The sequence below is a fragment of the Myotis brandtii genome, unplaced genomic scaffold (assembly GCF_000412655.1).
Source record: "Myotis brandtii unplaced genomic scaffold, ASM41265v1 scaffold63, whole genome shotgun sequence".
In the NCBI taxonomy this organism is placed as follows: domain Eukaryota; kingdom Metazoa; phylum Chordata; class Mammalia; order Chiroptera; family Vespertilionidae; genus Myotis; species Myotis brandtii.
In genome coordinates, this window is record NW_005370411.1 from 1,724,787 (window position 1) to 1,743,137 (window position 18,351).

Genomic DNA, 18,351 nt, shown 5'->3' on the forward strand with positions numbered 1-18,351 from the left:
TAGAGGAACTAACAACAAAAGCTAATAACAAAAACCAAGAGAAGCACATTCAAAATACTGATTTACTTTGGTAGCAAACGGTTGTTCTTTGTAGACTAATGAAGGCAGACAAGACCCATTAAGGTGAAGTGGGCTATATCAAATACTCAACTGTTTACATAAAATTAAAAAAATTTTCTTTTAAAGAGCTAAGCCTCTGTATCCACTGATAGCAATGCAATATCTAGTTTGACTTGAAACAAAACAAATGCCCATTAGGAAAAAAAGCAATACTTTAATTTTATCCAATTCACTTTTAGTCAATACTCCAGTAACATTTTCCTCCCAATACAATACTCCCTCTCTTTATAAGGCTGTTCCTGGGAGCCAGAAAGTTTAGGTTAATAAGGGAGTTAAGTTAGAGTAATTGCTTGCAGTTTAAACAGACAATAACTTTTTTGCTTCCCTCTTAATGTGCTAATAGTTGTATCTAAAAAAATATGCAATTCTTAGAAAGGTACCATTTCTGATTTTTTAAAAATTATCTGTAACCTTTGGAAACTAATTACATGAAACTACAGAATTAGCAAATGTCTTAAAATCTGTATATAAAACATAAATTACGTCTAATTTCAAACTCTCATTTATTAGTGTACCACTCAATCTTAAAAAAAAAAGTCGGCTCCAAAGACTTGGTCATGGACATTTCCAAGATGAGATTTTATATTTCGCTCCCATAGCTTCTGGTTATCAGAAAACCCATGCTTTCCTTTATTAAAGGAGTTTGGTCCTGCTGATGTTGGTGTATCCCTGTGTTAAAAGAAAAGAAATTTATTCAAAATGTTATACAAAGCCTTTTGGGCCATGTTTTTAATCATTCAAAACACATTTGTTTAGCACTTATTATAAACATAGGCTGAACATCAGAAGCCCCTACAAAGGTTTTAAAAAATATACTTTCCACAGACCCAGTCCTAAAATTTCAGATTCAGGTCTAAGGAGGGACCAAGTAAATTTGTAGTTTTAACATTTGAGGTGATTATGATACACTAGAGGCCCAGTGCAGGAATTTGTGCACCAGTGGAGTCCCTTGGCCTGGCCTGCGGGATTGGGCTGAAACCAGCTCTCTGACATCCCAAGGGGTCCTGGATTGTGAGAGGGCACAGGTCAGGCTGAGGGACCCCACTGATGCACGATCAGGGCCAGGGAGGGTCACGGGAGGTTGGCCAGGCAGAAAGGGACCACGGAAGGGCTCCAGGGCGTGTCCGGCCCATCTCGCTCAGTTCGGATTGGCCGGACACCAGCAGCAAGCTAACCTACTGGTCGGAGCCTCTGCCCCCTGGTGGTCAGTGCACATCATAGCGAGTGGTTGAGCGGCCTTAGCATAACATTAGCATATTATGCTTTGACTGAACAGCTGACCGGACACTTAGCATATTAGGCTTTTATTATATAGGATAGCCAATGGTGGCAACCATTATAGTTTTAAAAAACTGTTGCTATTTTGCTACCTATGGATTCTTCTAAGATTTTTATGGTTTCCCCTCTTACGTTTAAGTCCTTTACCCATTTTGAAATAAGAAAAATATATATACAAAAAAACAAAACAACTGTTGCTTGCAACCCATTAATAAGGTCATGAAATTAATTTACTGGCTTGTCATCAGCATTTATAAAAAATTAAACTTAAGAAAAGCATGAAGATATATCACATACAGAAAGATTTAGGTCATTTTATGAACTCTGTTTCAATTTTACATATTTAGATAGATGTATACTGGTGTTTAGATTGGGTTATAATGCCAGGTATATTTCTTAGATTCCAGTATAAAATGAAGGTACTGGGACTGTTCCCATTTGAATCATAGACCGAAAATCTGAAGGCTGATACCTGTTTATGGATTTAGCAATTAGTTCTTTGGAAGTTCATACATTAAGTAGAAATGGGGACATAGTATGGGTCGATTTAAAGCTAAGCTTTTTTACTAGCTTCTAAATTATCCATTTATGCATACAAAGACAGGAAACCGAACATCATATTAACTTAAAATTAACATTATTTCCATGACAACAGAAACAATAAAGGAAAATTAAAATACTTTTGTTTTATTTTGGTATGTGACATTTAAGTGACCATGGAAAAAAGGGTATTTATGATCAAGATTAAGTGGTGAGAATATCATAAAAAAAATGAGTGAAAGCCATTTCTTTTTATACCAGAAAACAATTCAATATAAATTTTAAACCAGAACATTGCTCCTAGCTATTTCTTATTTGAAAAAACAAAACAAAACATATATATATATATATATGGATTACATGTATCTGAAAAGAAAGTCTTAAATTGTTAATTTTCTTAAAATACTCATAAGATCACTGATTAACTCACAAAACAAAACTGTTATGCTCAATACACAAGAAAAGCCTGAACAATAAAAGATTATGTATAATTTATTCTTGCTCTTAATTCACCATAATTTTCTATAATATTTATGAAAAATTATAATACCTTCCAATATTCTTCATCCTCATCTTTGCTTCTGGAGGCATTTCCTCTGGTTCGCTCTGGAGGGAAAAAAAAAAAAGAAAAACAGAAGTTAACAGAGATTATTGCATATAGATTTATTAAATTCACTTCATTACAATATGCAAAATTTTATGTCTAAGTCTTTTAGCATTTTCAATTCTGTAAATTTTGATAAAAGAAGAAAATTATTTATCTTAACTACATTTTAAAAAGAAATGCACTTCTAGTGTGCTGGTTTTGCATTAAAACTTTTGGTAAAAACTAGATATTCTAGAATTAAAACCATTTGTTGATTATGTACTACACATTGTGTTAAATGCTTTAATATGCATGATATTTTAAAACTCTTTAACAATTGTACAATGTGGTATGATTATCATCATTCCCAATCTGCAGGTGAGATAAACAGGTGAAATTGTCCAAGGTCACAAAGCTAATAAACAGCAAAACAAGAGTGCCAAAGCAAAGACTCTTAACCATCTTACTGGATTATTCCTTCTCAAAAATGTCTCCTTGACTAAAAGATATCTTGAAAGTTCTTTGTTTACTATTTTTTCCCTATTTATAGTTACGGATAAGTTACAATGATGTAAGTTTTTAAGTATAAATTTTGCTGCTGAGCTTAAATATTTTTTTAAAGGGAGTCCTTAAATTAACGGGGTTTCTATTGGTCAAATCTGGGACAATTTGAGCATTATAACCAATTGAATAAAGTAAGAATCCATGAACCCACCACACATATAAATAAGGGAAAGCTCTTCTTTATAGTGCTAAGGGTTAGCTAGCTAGCTTAATTAGGCAGATAGGAAGGTGGGGGGGGGGGGGTGTTCCAGAAAGGATTAAGGCCTTTCTGGCTTGAGCAATTAAAAGCAGCCTGACCTGAGCAGCTGGGAGAGCCTTAGGGGTAATAAAACATCTCCAGCCAGGATAACTGAGAGAGGATCCATGGGGGAGGAAGGCATAGATGGGGGCTTGGAGGCACCAAAATGCTTATCTTACTTTTACAGAGGACAGAAAAATGCCACAGGATAAGGGGGGAGGAAGACATACATTCACAGAGGATAAAGAAAAGTCACAGGATATCAGGAAGGAAACATATTTCCACAAAGGATAGAGGAATGTTGTAAGATAAGGGGAGAGAAAGAGGGGAGCACCAAGTGGGCTTTGAGATTTAAGCTTTGAAACTAATACTGTGTAGCAGAATGACCAATGAGGAAAGCACAGGAGACAGAGACTCAGTAGATTCAGATTACTTAGATTTTTTTTTGAGAGAGAGAGAGAGAGACCTTCCCCATTTGGGGACACCTCTGCCTAGATGGAGTTTGTATATGCTTCTAATAAACGTCTACATTTGTATTAAAGAAATCTGTTAGTCCACAAATTCTTCAACTTCGTTGGACAAGAACCCACGAGAAGAATCTGCACCCTGAACCTCACATTTCAACAGTAACAGAAAGAATTATAAAAGTCTTTTGGCAAACATTGTAATAACTGACTCCAGCAAGAATCACCAATGGATGTTAACACTCAAGAGTAAATGCTTGCCCTGGCCGGTGTGGCTCAGTGGATAGAGCGTCAGCCTGGGGACTGAAGGGTCCCGGGTTCAATTCCCGGTCAAGGGCACATGCCTGGGTTGTGGGCTCGATCCCCAGTAGGGGGCGTGCAGGAGGCAGCCGATGCATGATTCTCTCTCCTCATGGATGTTTTCATCTCTCTCTCTCTCTTCCTCTCTGAAATTAATAAAAATATATTTAAAAAAAAAGAGTAAATGCTTAATATGGAACAGAGTGAGGAATCTCGGAGGGAAGGCGAGGGAGGGTGAATGGGTGGGAGGTAACCAACCAAGGACCTTGTATGCATATATGCATGGCCCATGGACACAGACAATGGGGCGGTGACGGCAGGGGGTGGGGGCGGACTGGAGGAAAAAAGGGGACATATGTAATACTTTCAACAATAAAGATTTATTTTTTAAAAAAAGAGTAAATGCCTATATACCTTCTCAAACAGTATCTCCAATAAGACAAATTTTAATTAGAAAAAAAACAGTGATTTGACAGTACAGAAATCTAGCAGACATCACTTTAACCAAATGATCGAAGTTAATGCTGCCTGTAATGGGACATATTGACAGTATGTGCTCCTTGATATGATACACTGAGAACTTGGCATTACTTCTGTGGTATTCCAGATAAAAGGAATGTGAATCTAATCCTAAGAAAACACCAGACAAATCCAAACTAAGGAACATTCTACAAAATAACTGTCCTAAAATAATGATAATAAAAATAATAAAATAACTGTCCTGAACTCTTCAAAAATGTTAATGCCATGAAATACACGAAAGACCCAGAGACTGCCCAAATTAGACTCTAGAGAGACACAAGAATACCCTTTGTCTAATATGTTTCAGGCTCAGATATATATTCGAGGTTACTTGCCATGTTTCTACAGAAAAAGGACCAGATAAATATTTTATTTTGTATGTTTCAGATATTAGTCCTTTGTTGATTTTATTTTTACTTATTTTAGAATTTTTATAAGAGTTTATTTGAGACAAACTGAAGACATATGTTGGGAACCAAATCTCAAACGCTCCCCTCTTTGTTGATTTTATTTTATTTTTTGGTATTTCTTAATTGACTTTTTTTTTTTTAATTGAGAGAGAAAGGAAAGGGGGAAAGAGAGAAACATCGGTAGGAGAAACATCAATCCGTTGCCTCCCACATGCACCCTGACTGGGGATTGAACATGCAACCCAAGCAGATTATGTGCCCTGACTGGGAATCGATCCCGTCACCTTTTGGTGTACAGGGCAATGCTCCAAACAACTGAGCCACACCAGCCAGGGCCCTGTCTTTGTTGGTTTTAGACATTTGCAAATATCTTGTTCCAGCTTTCATCATTACCTTTGTCAATAATATTATTAAACAGAAATCCTTAATTTTGGTACAATCTAATTAGTCAATTTTACTTAGGGTATGGGGAAAATGTTTTTTATATAAGTTTATTTGAGCCAAGCAGGTAACATATACAGGGGAGCAAGATCTCAAATGCTCTCCAGATAAAGATTTTAGATGCATTGCATTCTTTTATCTAAGAGACAAATTTATCCCTTCCTATCATTACCATCTTATAGCAGAGAAAGAGTGTTGCCTGAACCTGTCCAAAATTTCTTTATAAAATATTTAGAGAAAGCAGTAAGGGATGATGCAAAGAACAGAGGACTAGAAACCAAAAGACCTAAGTTCAACATTTGTGTGTATCCGCACATACTTATGCATACTTTATTTAACTTCTTAACTTCTCCATTTGCAAAATAGAAATAACTGTACCACATGATTCACAGGGATGTATGGAAGGTAAAATAAAGTTATGTGAAAAGATACCCCAATTGTTAGGTATTCAAAAAAGAAAACAAAAAACAACACAAATTGTTAGGTATTCAGAGTAACCAATTACTGCCCTCAATGGATAGAGCATGGGCCTGTGGACTGAAGGGTCCAGGGTTCGATTCTGATAAAGGTCACATGCCCAGGTTGCTGGCTCAATCCCCAGCAGGGGACAGTTGGTTAATGATTCTCTCTCATCATTGATGTTTCTATCTCTCTCTCTCCCTTCCTCTCTGAAATCAATAAAAATATATTTAAAACAAGAAACAACAACAACAAAAAAACCCCAAAAACAAAGAAAGCAATTACTACTATATATTTATTGCTTATAATTTCCAGCCTCTCCACTTTTACACATGATGTTTCCTTCTTCCTATATTGTCCTCATACAATCTGTTAAGAATGTCAAAATGACAGAAAACAGTAAATATTATTTGTTAGTACTTTTTAAACCTTCCTGGGGAGAATGGGGCAATGAAATACATTTTTTCTTCAATAAAATCTCACTTTGGGTTCCCAATTATTAAACAGATACAAGAATTTCTGTAAGTAAACAGGGCAGGAGACCAGAGCCCTGCTTGTTAGGTATCATCACCTTCCAGCACAGTAGCTCCTGAAACATTTCAAGAGAACACCAGAACTCTGAAAAATAGTTTAAAAATCTATGTTCTAAATAGAGCCTTCATTTCACAGTTTAAAAACTACAGCTCCAAAAAGGTAAAGTGATTTATGCACAGGCTTTCTACTGGTTAAGAACTGGACAAACAGGAAAAGAATTCAGGTCTCCTGACTGCCAATCTAGTGGTCTTTTCAGGTATCTAGTACCAGCCTCTTTCTTTCCCTGAATTCCACATCACTTCATCTCCAGGTACCTTTGATTTTTATTTTGTACTATTTTATGTATAAGTCTCTGCTCTAGAAGGCTGAGCTCCTAGAGAAACTTGTCTGATTTACCTTTGTAATCTCACTGTGCCTAGCATATAGAAAGTACTCAAATGTGTAGAATGAGTAAAGGTCCAAAGAATACAGTGATGACCAGTTCTTTACCTACTGACCTGGGATCCAAGCATTTCACATTTATCCTTGCCCAAAACTAAAAAAATCTCCAGCACAGTCAAATGGAGCTGCTTAGTATTTATCACCGTGATTTGAAAATTGACATCTTAGCTTACAAAAGTATTCCTTGGTTTGTCAAAATCCTACCTAATGTTTCAATACCCAACTCATATTTTTCTGTTATATATTCTTCCCAATCACTCCTACCCCAGTGTTTGTGCTCCTCCGAATGTATAATTCTTATCCAGATTCCTTTTGGGAGCAATTTACTCATGTATCCAGTAACACTTAATTGTTATATAATGGGGTCAAATCTTAAAAAATGAGGGTTAGGTTCTAAAGTCAGAGTCTAAGGAAAAGTCAAAATTATGCTTAAAATTCCATAGTCATTCATAAGCATGGTGAGAGAGAGACCCTATGAGGGGCATGAAGGGACTAGGACTGCCTATGACAGCAGATAAGCATCTTATGTTTACTCTGGAATACGAATTCATTGAGTGAAACTTCTAGCAGAATCACCTGCACTATTTAATTGTTATTCCTCACAGGGATAAAGGGAGAAACCAATACAGCTGCCTCATGGGGATAAAGGAAGAATCAGTTGTATTATTAAAATGTCTCATCACTGAAGACTTCAGCTATAAAAATTATTAAAGGCAGTATTCAATTTTTTTTGGATGCTACATACTTCCTAGTACATACATATATTATCTATCCATATAAAAGCCCAGCGACTCTTAGGGCGGAACGACCGGTCGCTCAATGTGCACTGACCCCCAGGGGGCAGGCGCTGAACACAGGAGCTGCCCCCCTCGTGGTCAGTGCACTCCCACAGCGGGAGTGCTGCTCAGACAGGAGCGCTGCTCAGACAGACGCCGTGGCAGCACTAAGGAGCGGCGAGCCAAGTGGTAAGGAGCAAGCAGGCGGGTGGTTAGGAGTGAAGGGTCCTGGATTGTGAGAGGGCGCAGGCCGGGCTGAGGGACCCCCCCACACACAAATTTTGTGCATCAGGCCTCTAATTCATAAGAAGCATTTATCAATGATTAAGTTCCTTGCCCCCAGAGTTAACAATATTTTAAATAACCCTACAACCAAATATAATAAATAGAAATATCCAGATTTCACAGATGTCTCACACACAGAAACTGATCAGAGTTGTAAAGGAAATTCACTAGTACCATTAACACAACCTATAATCTGCCACTAACATCTTTCTTAAAGAACTGGTTAAAGTAAAATAAACAAAACTGGGTGTCAACTTACATCTTCATCTTCATTAAAAGCTGCTGCTACTGAAAGGGTTTTTGGAGCAAGAGTTGGAACAGTTTCTTTAGGTTTCTGAAGAAAAAAACATATTAAAGAGTATGACATAACATCTACACAGGCTTAATGATATAAATAATTTATCATCAAATATTAAACTTTATGTTTTCATAGAAATAGTAAGAAACTCAGAAAAAACTTTGGACAAATCCATTCTTTCTTTTTGAAAATGTGGGTTATCAATGGGTAGCTTTTTACTTTATTGTCCATTTTTTCCCTCTTATAAAAGATTTCCTAGTTAGGACCTATAATTTAGTATCATTTAGCTAAGGGGCACCTGGGACAGGTAAGAGAAAATTATCAGCATTACTTTCCCATTGTAACATTAAAATTAAGTAGTGTACCTTGGGAACATAAAAAGACTCCAAGGCTCATCTTTCTACTAGCTAGCTTCCTGCCCTATAGCCTATATAAGCATGCTTCATTCATAGCATCTCTTCTAATCTGTTTGAAGTAAATTGTCCTCAGTATGTATCTCCAATCCTCTCACCACCCATTCAGTCTTCAACCCACTGCAATTTGGCTTCCTCCCTTACCATTCTTCATGATTCCTCACTCAACTAGAATCAGGTGACCCTGATTATATAATCACCAATGACAAGTGTGCTACTTTTGACTCTAATCATCAGTTCCTTTTTTGCATTTTATTTTATTTTTAAATATATTTTATTGATTTCAGAGAGGAAGGGAGAGGAAGAGAGAGATAGAAACATCAATGATGAGAGGGAATCATTGCTTGCTGCCTCCTGCACGCCCCACACTGTGGGTCAAGCCCGCAACCCGGGCATGTTCCCTGACTGGGAATCGAACTGTGACCTCCTGGTGCACAGGTCGACGCTCAACCACTGAGACATGCTGGCTGGGCACCAGTTCCTTTTTTAAAACACCCCTACCTTGCCCAGCCGGTGTTGCTCAGTGTTTAAGCGTCCACCTATGAACTAGGAGGTCAAGGTTCGATTCCCCGTCAGGGCACATGCCCAGATTGTGGGCTTGATCCCCAGTAGGGGTGTGCAGGAGGCAGCCGATCAATGATGCTCTCTTATCACTGATAGTTCTCTCTCTCTCCCTTCCTCTCTGAAATCAATAAAAATACATTTAAAAATAAAAACAACCCTACCTTTGCCTCTGTGACACTGTTTTTTATTGGCAATTTTCCTAATTCTCTGACCTTTTATTCTCTTTTCTCCCTCCTGTTCCCCTTCAAATGACAGGTACCCTAAATTCTGTCTTTAGTGACCTTTCCTTCTCTATTCTCCCCTGGTCAACTCCATCCATCCCAAACCAAGTATGTCAAACTCCCCCACCTTCTAATCCTTTGTACAGAGTGATGTATATGGTGATGTTTCTAAAATGCAAAACCATTTAAGTATCAATATTCCTTATAATGTTCTATGGCTCTGCTAGAACCTAAAGAATAAGGCCAAATTACATTATGGAATTCAAGTCCTTTATGATTTGATCCTATGGTCTCATTTGGGGGCTTTCTATCTTATATTCACCTTCCAAACACTTTCCAAGTACAATTTCCTGAATGTACTGTATGGCTTCATATATAAACTGCTTTTACATGAAATTCCTTTTATCTGAGATGCCCTTCGCTTCCTGCCTGCACTTAAGGCAAACTCAAACATCACTTTATCAGTGAAATTTTCTCTGACCTGCAACAAAATTAACCATCCCTTCTTCTATAACACACACAAATATTTTTATAAACAATATTTGCTTCTGAAGGAATAAGAAATGTTAATTTGGAGATTATGCATAGTGACTCTAGAACAGGGGTGGGCAAACTTTTTGACTCGAGGGCCACAATGGGTTCTTAAACTGGACCGGAGGGCCGGAACAAAAGCATGGATGGAGTGTTTGTGTGAACTAATATAAATTCAAAGTAAACATCATTACATAAAAGGGTACGGTCTTTTTTTTTTTTTTTTAGTTTTATTCATTTCAAACGGGCCGGATCTGGCGTAGTTTGCCCACGGCTGCTCTAGAAACACCCTTCAATCTTTTAAAGAACTCATGTATTTGCTGTAGGTACAACATAAGACACCAGGTAAGTATTTGTTGGTTGATCGGACTACCTTTTCACATCACATAATCAACAACAATTCCAACTATTTCTTATATCTTACATCTCTACTCCCCAAGAAAATTATGTTTGCACTATCATTTATTTTATAAAAATAGGTTTTTGTTTTCCAAAGATTAGTTTTACTGAGTAGGCTTTTTCAAACATAACCCTCCCATCTAATATGATCAGGCATTACTAAATTGCTAAATGTGAATTAGGGATTTATATATCCAATTTAAGGGGTGTGTTGAACCACAGTAAAATTTATTATCAAGGGGAACATCTGTATAAGAAGTGTACATTAGAATACATTTTTAATCACTATCAAAAAAAGTAAATTTTGCCTTAACCGTTTTGGCTCAGTGGATAGAGTGTCGGCCCTCAGACTGAACGGGTCCCGGATTCGATTCTGGTCCAGGGCACGTGCAGGATCCCTAGCCCCATCCTAGCTACCGTTGGGGTGCGTTTGGGAGGCAACCAATTGGTGTGTCTCTCTCACTTTGATGTTTCTCTCTCTGTATCTCCCCCTCCTTTCCACTCGCTCTAAAAAATATATCATTGGGTGAGGATTAAAAACAAAAAAAATATTTATGCAGGTAAGTCTATGCAACTTAAAAAAAGAGATTAAACAAAAAAATCAGTTCTGATAGGGAGACGAGTCTTAAGTAATGAAGTTACAAGCTGAATGTCTTGATGGAAGTGGGAGTTCTGAGAAATGGTAGCTTTTAAAATTAGCAGTGTGGGTCACACTTATAGTAGAAACTTGATCCATATCAGATTTAAAGTTCTTTGAATGAACATCTAATGCAGAAAAAAGCTGTATGCATCTAGCAACTGAGCATTAATTTTCACAGAAAAGATATGAAACTCAAAAGCAATTTTAGGATTTTTCTCCTTACACAAGAATGTAACTATTTTCTAAAGCTTATAGCAATACAACATATAAGTAACTTTTCTTCTTAAAGAAGAGATCTATTTGGATAAACCATATAAAATAGTTATAGTCAAATTTCTAAACCTCATATGCTTCAATCTAGTATTTCAAATACTTTCCAGATACTCCATAGTTCGTAAATATTGATTCATGGTTTAAACAAGGGATCAAGCCCTGCCAGTGTGGCTCAATGGCTGAGCAACGACCTATGAACCTGGAGGTCATGGTTCAATTCCCGGTCAGGGCACATGCCCAGGTTGTAGGCTCGATCCCCAGTGTGGGGTGTGCAGGAGACAGCCTATCAGTGATTCTCTCTCATCATTGGTGTTTGTTTGTTTCTTTTCTTTTTTTTTTCATCATCATTGATGTTTCTATCTCCCTCACCCTTCCTCTCTCGGAAATCAATAAAAATATATTTTAAAAAAACCACACATGCACAAAAACCCCCACAAGGGATGAAAAGTTGATCTGTAAGGAACTACTGTCACAGGATATCAATGAAGGTCCTCGTGCAGCTCCAAAATAAGATAATCAGGAAGCTCTTCTTATCAAGGAATATTTTGCTAATATTAACCTTTTAAGATAAAATAATTTCTAGAGATATTATTTTTAATATTGCTAGAATTGAAAGATATGAAAAATAAGCTAAAATTCTTTCTGAAAAAATTTTAAGAGGTTTTGCTCAACTTAGGAAAATTCCAAGCTATTACTTGTAGTTGTTTCTTATATTCCAAACCTTTTTAAAATTAAAAAAAACTTTATTAAGATATAGCTCATACAGGTCTTTCTTGAACATGGAGCTAATAACTCCTTAAATACCTATAGGTACACTTTTATACTTAATTTACCTAACTCAGTGAAAGCAGGTTTCCAAAACAAATTCTTAAGACCCATTACGAATATCATATATAAAATAACAACTCACACTTGATCCAAGTTTGATGGATATGGCGGAGGCTTTCTTTGTCGTCTGACTACCTATGGCAAATCCAAACTTGGAGATCTTTGTAGGCTTTGTTGGGAGGTCTGCAGCTTCTTCTTCAGCTGATCGCTTCTCAGCGCTGCGACTGGAACTTTCCCCTCCATTACTGGAAGAAACAGTCTTAGTTTTCACAGGTTTTTCTGCTTCTTCTTCAGGTCCTGGTGAAGTCGAAACAACTTACCAAGATGAGCTATTTTTACTGAGCAGACTGACGGGAGCAGCAACCTCAAAAAGCATCGTTATAAGGAAGATACCTCTGCAGTTGTCACCTACTGACCCAACAGTCTCATCCACTGTTTGTTAAAGTATACAACAGGAACTGAGATTGTGGCAGTAGAAGAGGCTCCCATGAATTAACTAGCATAAAATACAGAGCAATTTAAAATTATAAACAGAGTTCACAGAAAGTAAAGACCCTTCAACTAAACAGTTAAGTTGTACAATAATCTAGTTATTTGTGAGATTTTGTTTAGAAATTAAGGTCTGTAAATTGTTCTACACAAACTAGTTTGTGAGCAATTAGTCACATCATAGGATAATACATTTGACTAGTAAGTTCCAATATTCTTCAATAATGTACTATTAGTTATACAAAGTACCTAGTTATAAACAGCCATTATTACCTGAACTACAGTTATAAACAGCCATTATTACCTGAACTACAATGTTAGTAAAGCCTGGAATAACTTTCTTGAGTGATGTGTTCCTCATGTACATCTCATACAATCTTTAAAGGAACTTTAAAGAAGACTACAAAGGTTATCACCCTTTGAGTACTTCTCCTCTGAAAGCTTGGTTATTATCACCTGTTTTAAGTTACCCTTAAGAGCTTTTAACAATCATAATTGGATAGGGGGTAATGTGGGGATAAGGACACATATGTAATAACTTAATCAATAAAAAAAACCTTAGCAAAAAAGAGTTTAGTGGGTTACCCCTTGGACCCCTCCTTATGTGGGAGTCTGTATTTGCTCCCAATAAATTTCCACTCTTTTCATCTATACATATAAAAAAAAAGAACCCACAAAAAAACCCAAAAAAAACAATCATACTTAGGTTTATACATTATTTTTAATCATGAAAGAAAGATGAGCTAATTATAATTTCAAACAGTAGAAGGCATGCATACAAGATGTTTTTCAGTAATTTTGCTCCTGTTTGCATTAATAAATGATGAAATGAGTTCACATCTCAGATATGTTATACAAGGCTATTTAAGAACATATTGAGAGGTAAGACAGAAGGCTGGCTATTATTAAAATTCATATTTTCTTTCCCCAGTTTACCAATTCACTCTATGGGATGTATTCTGCTACAATGGATGGATTTATTTATGCTCTAAGGGACAGCTCTGACAATAGTTAAGAAACAGTACAAAAAGCCTGAATGCAGGGGAAGGGAGGAAATTAAACACAGACTGACAAGTAACTGATTAAAATAAAAAAGGGTAGGCTATATATCTCAATCTATATAATTTGGAATTGTAGAGTCTCTAGTTAATAAGCACTTTGAACAGAACATCTGATTTTGTTGAGAGGAAAAATAACTCTTAATTTCCTTTGGACAAGGAGTGAGAGTTGTAATGACAATGTAGGAAAGAAATTAAGCAGGATTAGGTTTTGGGATTTCCCCAGGAGGTGCCATTTACTTACTCAGATATGAAATTACAAAAGTACCTGAAGAAAGAAAGATTACTATTCAATAGCTAAAATGCAGAACTCAATTTAGAATTTCTTTTTAAAAAATATAATGTATGTGGTGGTTGCCAGAGGGAAGTGGGGAGATGGAAAAGGGGGTCCCAATATATGGTGTCAGGAGATTTGACTTTGGGTGGTGGGCACATGGTACAATATACAGACCTTGTAACACAGAAACCCACACCTGAAACCTATATGGTTCATGTCGACCCAATAAATTTAAATTAAAAATAAATTTAAAAAAGGATTATGTAAAGTTTTTTCAAAGTCTAAGTTTATAACTAAAATAGTTTATGCTAAATTATATTCTGCTTTCTATTTATAGTTTTTTTATTGTTTAAAGTATTACATGTCCCCCTTTTTCCCCGATTGACCCCCCCGCCCCCAGCGACTCCCACCCCCAAGGGCAAACCCCCATCTATTTATAATTTTAATCACGTATAACATTTACAGTAAACCCAAACAGTGATAACTTCTCTGTGACTGATACACAGCTAAAATTGAAAACTCTTCAAATTGGAATATATAGAAATTCTGAAAATAAATAAAAACAAATAGTGCAAAGAACATTTAGTTTTAATTGTAGTATAACTGCTCTTTGAACTGTGACTCAAGTGTTATATAATTAGTCAAGATTTCCTGTTCTTTTAAAACCCATCTTTACCTAATTCTAGGTCTCCTGTTATCCAGAAAATATTTTTGAAACAAAAAATAATCTTCAAAAATTAAAGCATAAATAATAAGTGAAAATATAATTCTTACTACAATATTAATAACATTAAGTGTGATAACTAGCTGTACTAGTAATGTGCTAATACAGGGATCACAATAGTATCTGTCCAATTGCATCATGCTATAGGGAAGAGATTTCTAGAGACTGCTCTAGAAAAAGGGAGCATGAAAAGGGGAGCTGGGAAAACTATCATTAAGTAAGTAATCAACTGGCAGCAACTCAATTATATTCACATTTGTATTTTTGTCATCTGAAGAAGCAAACTATTAAGACCACCTACATCTCAGATGCACACTGAAGATTAAAGCATACTATGTCTATTAGGTCATTTTCACACATGGCTGATTCCAGATCAGCAATTTATTTTTGGATATAGAAAACTAGCCTTGCTCACTCTCAATAAGTTTTTGTCTTTTTTTTGGTAAGCAATTGTGAATACTCAGTAGCTTTAGAAAACATTTATTCTTCAATAAAAGGTAGGGGGGGAAAGGGAGTGAAGGAAGGTGGATGCACTATTAGTACTCATTACACTTTTCGTGGACTGAACTGCTATTTTTTCATGCAATCCTCTTCTAACAATTACGTAGTAAGATACATGAAACATTTAGGAAATATAGCAAAATGAAATAAGCAATTGATGTAAGGGGGAAATATGACAGCCAAATCTATGTTATTATCAGTGTGATTATTATAATTTCTGCAATTATAGAGAGAGCTCATTAGAACATTATTTCAACCTAATGTAAGCTTTGAAACATACCATTAAAAACAACATCAATTCTTAATTTTATTAAGTGCTTTCCTTTAAACACAACATGTACTACTTTAATATTTAGGGGTTTTAATAAAAACTGCTGTTTTCAATGTATTTAATGAGATGTTTTCTATTTTGAGACTGGAAAACAAAAATTTGAATGACCAAAGATTTTTGAAAATTTTTGGCAATGTGATTTATATTTTAAAGGATGAATAAGTATATGGTCAACTTTTTAAAAATAAGAAAATAATGTATAACAAAACATGGACAGTTATATCAAACTACTATATTTTTTATCAAGGGATATTTTAATAAAAGGGATTTTATCTAGTTTATATTCATTCTGAACAAAGTGTGATTAGTTAATATGAAATTAAATTACACATTGTACAAACATTTTTCCCCCCCATTGAATGGTTGGGGAGAGGAGTGCCTTGGGGCATAAAGGTATCTTACTTTAAAAAAAATTACCTATTAAGAAAGTAAGTTTAGGGGTATCCTTCATGACCCATTTACACACTGGTAGCTCTTCGCCTGAAAAAAGGGTACACAGCCATCTCCCTAACAGATTAAATGAGAACATATTCAAGACCTATAGCCTGGCATAATAAATGTCAATTTCATTAGATAGATCTTAGATAACCTACAATATCCTGAAATGGCCATGATTATGATATGAATAGCTCTTCTCTAAAATTTCTATTTATTTCAAGGAGATACAAAAATTCAGCCATGCCCTAAACCGTTGGCTCAGTGGATAGAGAGCCTTCGGACTGAAGGGTCCCGGGTTCGATTCCAGTCAAGGGCATGTACCTTGGTTTCGGGCACATTCCCAGTAGGGGGTGTGCAGGAGGCAGCTGATCGATGTTTCTCTCTCATCGATATTTCTAACTCTCTATCCCTCTCTCTTCCTCTCTGTAAAAAATCAATAAAATATATTTTTTAAAAATCTACCTAAGGCCTCACCCTTAGCATTATCTCTTCTCTTCTCTTATTCACATAAATTCATGTTAACTATGAAAGTAATCACACAAAAAATACTTATACTTCCAATTTACTGGACTATTCAATAGGAATTAAAAGCCAGAATATTCTCTAAATAAACCCTTAAAATAAACTTCATAGTATTTCAAAAACAGTGGCTACTGGCCACAAAATGAACAATTTAGCAATATCCACTCTATTAAATATTTTAACTATGATTCCTTTGTACAACTTCATTATAAATACCTGACATTAGCCAAGCTGGTGTGGCTCAAAGGTTGAACATCAACCTATAGAACCAGGAGGTCACAATTTGATTCCTGGTCAGGCATATGCCTGGGTTGTGGGACTGATCCTCAGTGAAGGGTGTGCAGGAGGCAGCTGATCAATGATCCTCTCTCATCATTGATGTTTCTATCTCCCTCTCCCTGTCTGTCTGAAATCAATAAAAATATATTTTTAAAAAACAGCTAACATTAAGAAATGGTTTATATGTGCCCTGGCTGGTGTGGCTCAGTTGGTTGGAGCGTGTCCCTACACCAAAAGAAAGGTTGTGGGTTTAGTTCCCACTCAGGGCACATGCACAGGTTGCAGGTTTCATGCCCAGTTGGGTGTGTGAGGGAGGCAAAGAATAAATATTTCTCTCTTTCCCTCAAAACAACAATAAAAATCCTACAATTAAATAGATAAACAAAATGGTACCTTCTCTTTTTTTAAAAAAAGGTTATGTGCTACAGCACTATTTTCTTGTAAAGGAAAGCACACCTGAGACAAATAAGGGTTATTAAGGGTTATTACTTATTCTAAGTCATCTATAAGGAGTCCATAATAATTTTAATACCAATTAGTAAAGATAATTTTATACCACCTACCACTCTCCCCAAAAACATGCTAAAACAGAAACATCAATATTCATACTAAAGCTAATTATCCCTACTGAAGGGGTGGTGGAAAAATTATATAGTGGAATTATGCTAATACTTTGACAGCATATTAAATACACCTCCTATACTTTCAGTTAAGAGAGTTAAAAAAAAAAAGCCAGTTTAAAAGCTAGATAAGATTCTTTAGGCTATCGATTTTTCTTCTTCAAATCACTAATTTTTAAATGTAACTTTACTCGATACTTTCCAAGACAATTTTTGAAGGGAAAAAAGTCCCTAATGAGATAGTAAATAACCAGGGGAGAGGGGAGGGAGGAGTATGGCTCCACTAATACCACTGTACCTATTTTTTTAAAAAGGAACTTGTGTGTCCAAAGTAACTGAACAATTACACTTTTCTCAAGGCAGTTCACATTCAACATCCTATTAACAGTTGTTGATAGCTGCCTTCAAATGCCATCAATGTCCTGTATTTTCTCATACGAAATACTGTCAGGAAGAAGAACTGGAGGGAGCTGGGGAGTAATGCTGAAAACGTTCTAAAGATACTACGATCAGCTCGCACGTGTTCAATTAGGTGCCTTGTTACGACAAAGGGTGGCTGGAGGCGTTGCGTTTCTTTTCCTGAAAGCACGAGACCTGAACGTACAGGGGCGGAGGGGACAAAACCAAGCCAGCCTGCGTGCACATCGCAACAAAATACAGGAAGAGTTACACGAGCCCCCGCTGGCACCTGAGCATCTGGCCTGCAGACAGCTGGCGACAGCCTGACTCGGAAAAGGCAGACACCCCAAAGCCGGGCAACCAAGCCCTAACCCTGGACCCCGCAGCTGCAACCAGCCGGCGGGCAGACAAAGGTTTCCTTCCCCCTTTCCTCCGCCGCCTCCACCCAGCCCGGGACAGGGTCAGTATTCGGCTGGAAAATAAAGGGAAGGGAATAAAGGCCGGGGCCGTCCACCTCCCCAGCGCCAAGCGGCAGACGACCCGCTAGGTGTAAGCGAGAGGGCGGCACCGTCGGAAACTTGGCGAGCG

The 18,351-nt window shown here is 36.6% G+C and overlaps 1 protein-coding gene across 1 annotated transcript; it reads right to left on the bottom strand.

The window, feature by feature from the left end:
- Positions 1–644: 644 nt before the first annotated feature.
- On the bottom strand, positions 645–12,912 carry PCNP (PEST proteolytic signal containing nuclear protein). Its single transcript, XM_005880206.1, has 5 exons — positions 12,888–12,912; positions 12,208–12,440; positions 8,218–8,292; positions 2,489–2,544; positions 645–789 (listed from the first exon to the last, which is right to left on the bottom strand). Exons 1-5 carry the CDS (start codon positions 12,910–12,912, stop codon positions 645–647), a joined length of 534 nt encoding a protein of 177 aa, XP_005880268.1.
- Between the last annotated feature and the right edge of the window lie 5,439 nt (positions 12,913–18,351).

Coding starts and splice junctions, on each gene's coding strand:
- PCNP (XM_005880206.1), bottom strand. CDS start 12,912: ATGGCTGTTTATAACTGTAGTTCAG. Junction 12,441..12,887: donor TGTTTATAACTGTAGTTCAG/GTAATAATGGCT, acceptor CATCTTGGTAAG/TTGTTTCGACTTCACCAGGA. Junction 8,293..12,207: donor CCATCAAACTTGGATCAAGT/GTGAGTTGTTAT, acceptor TTTTTTCTTCAG/AAACCTAAAGAAACTGTTCC.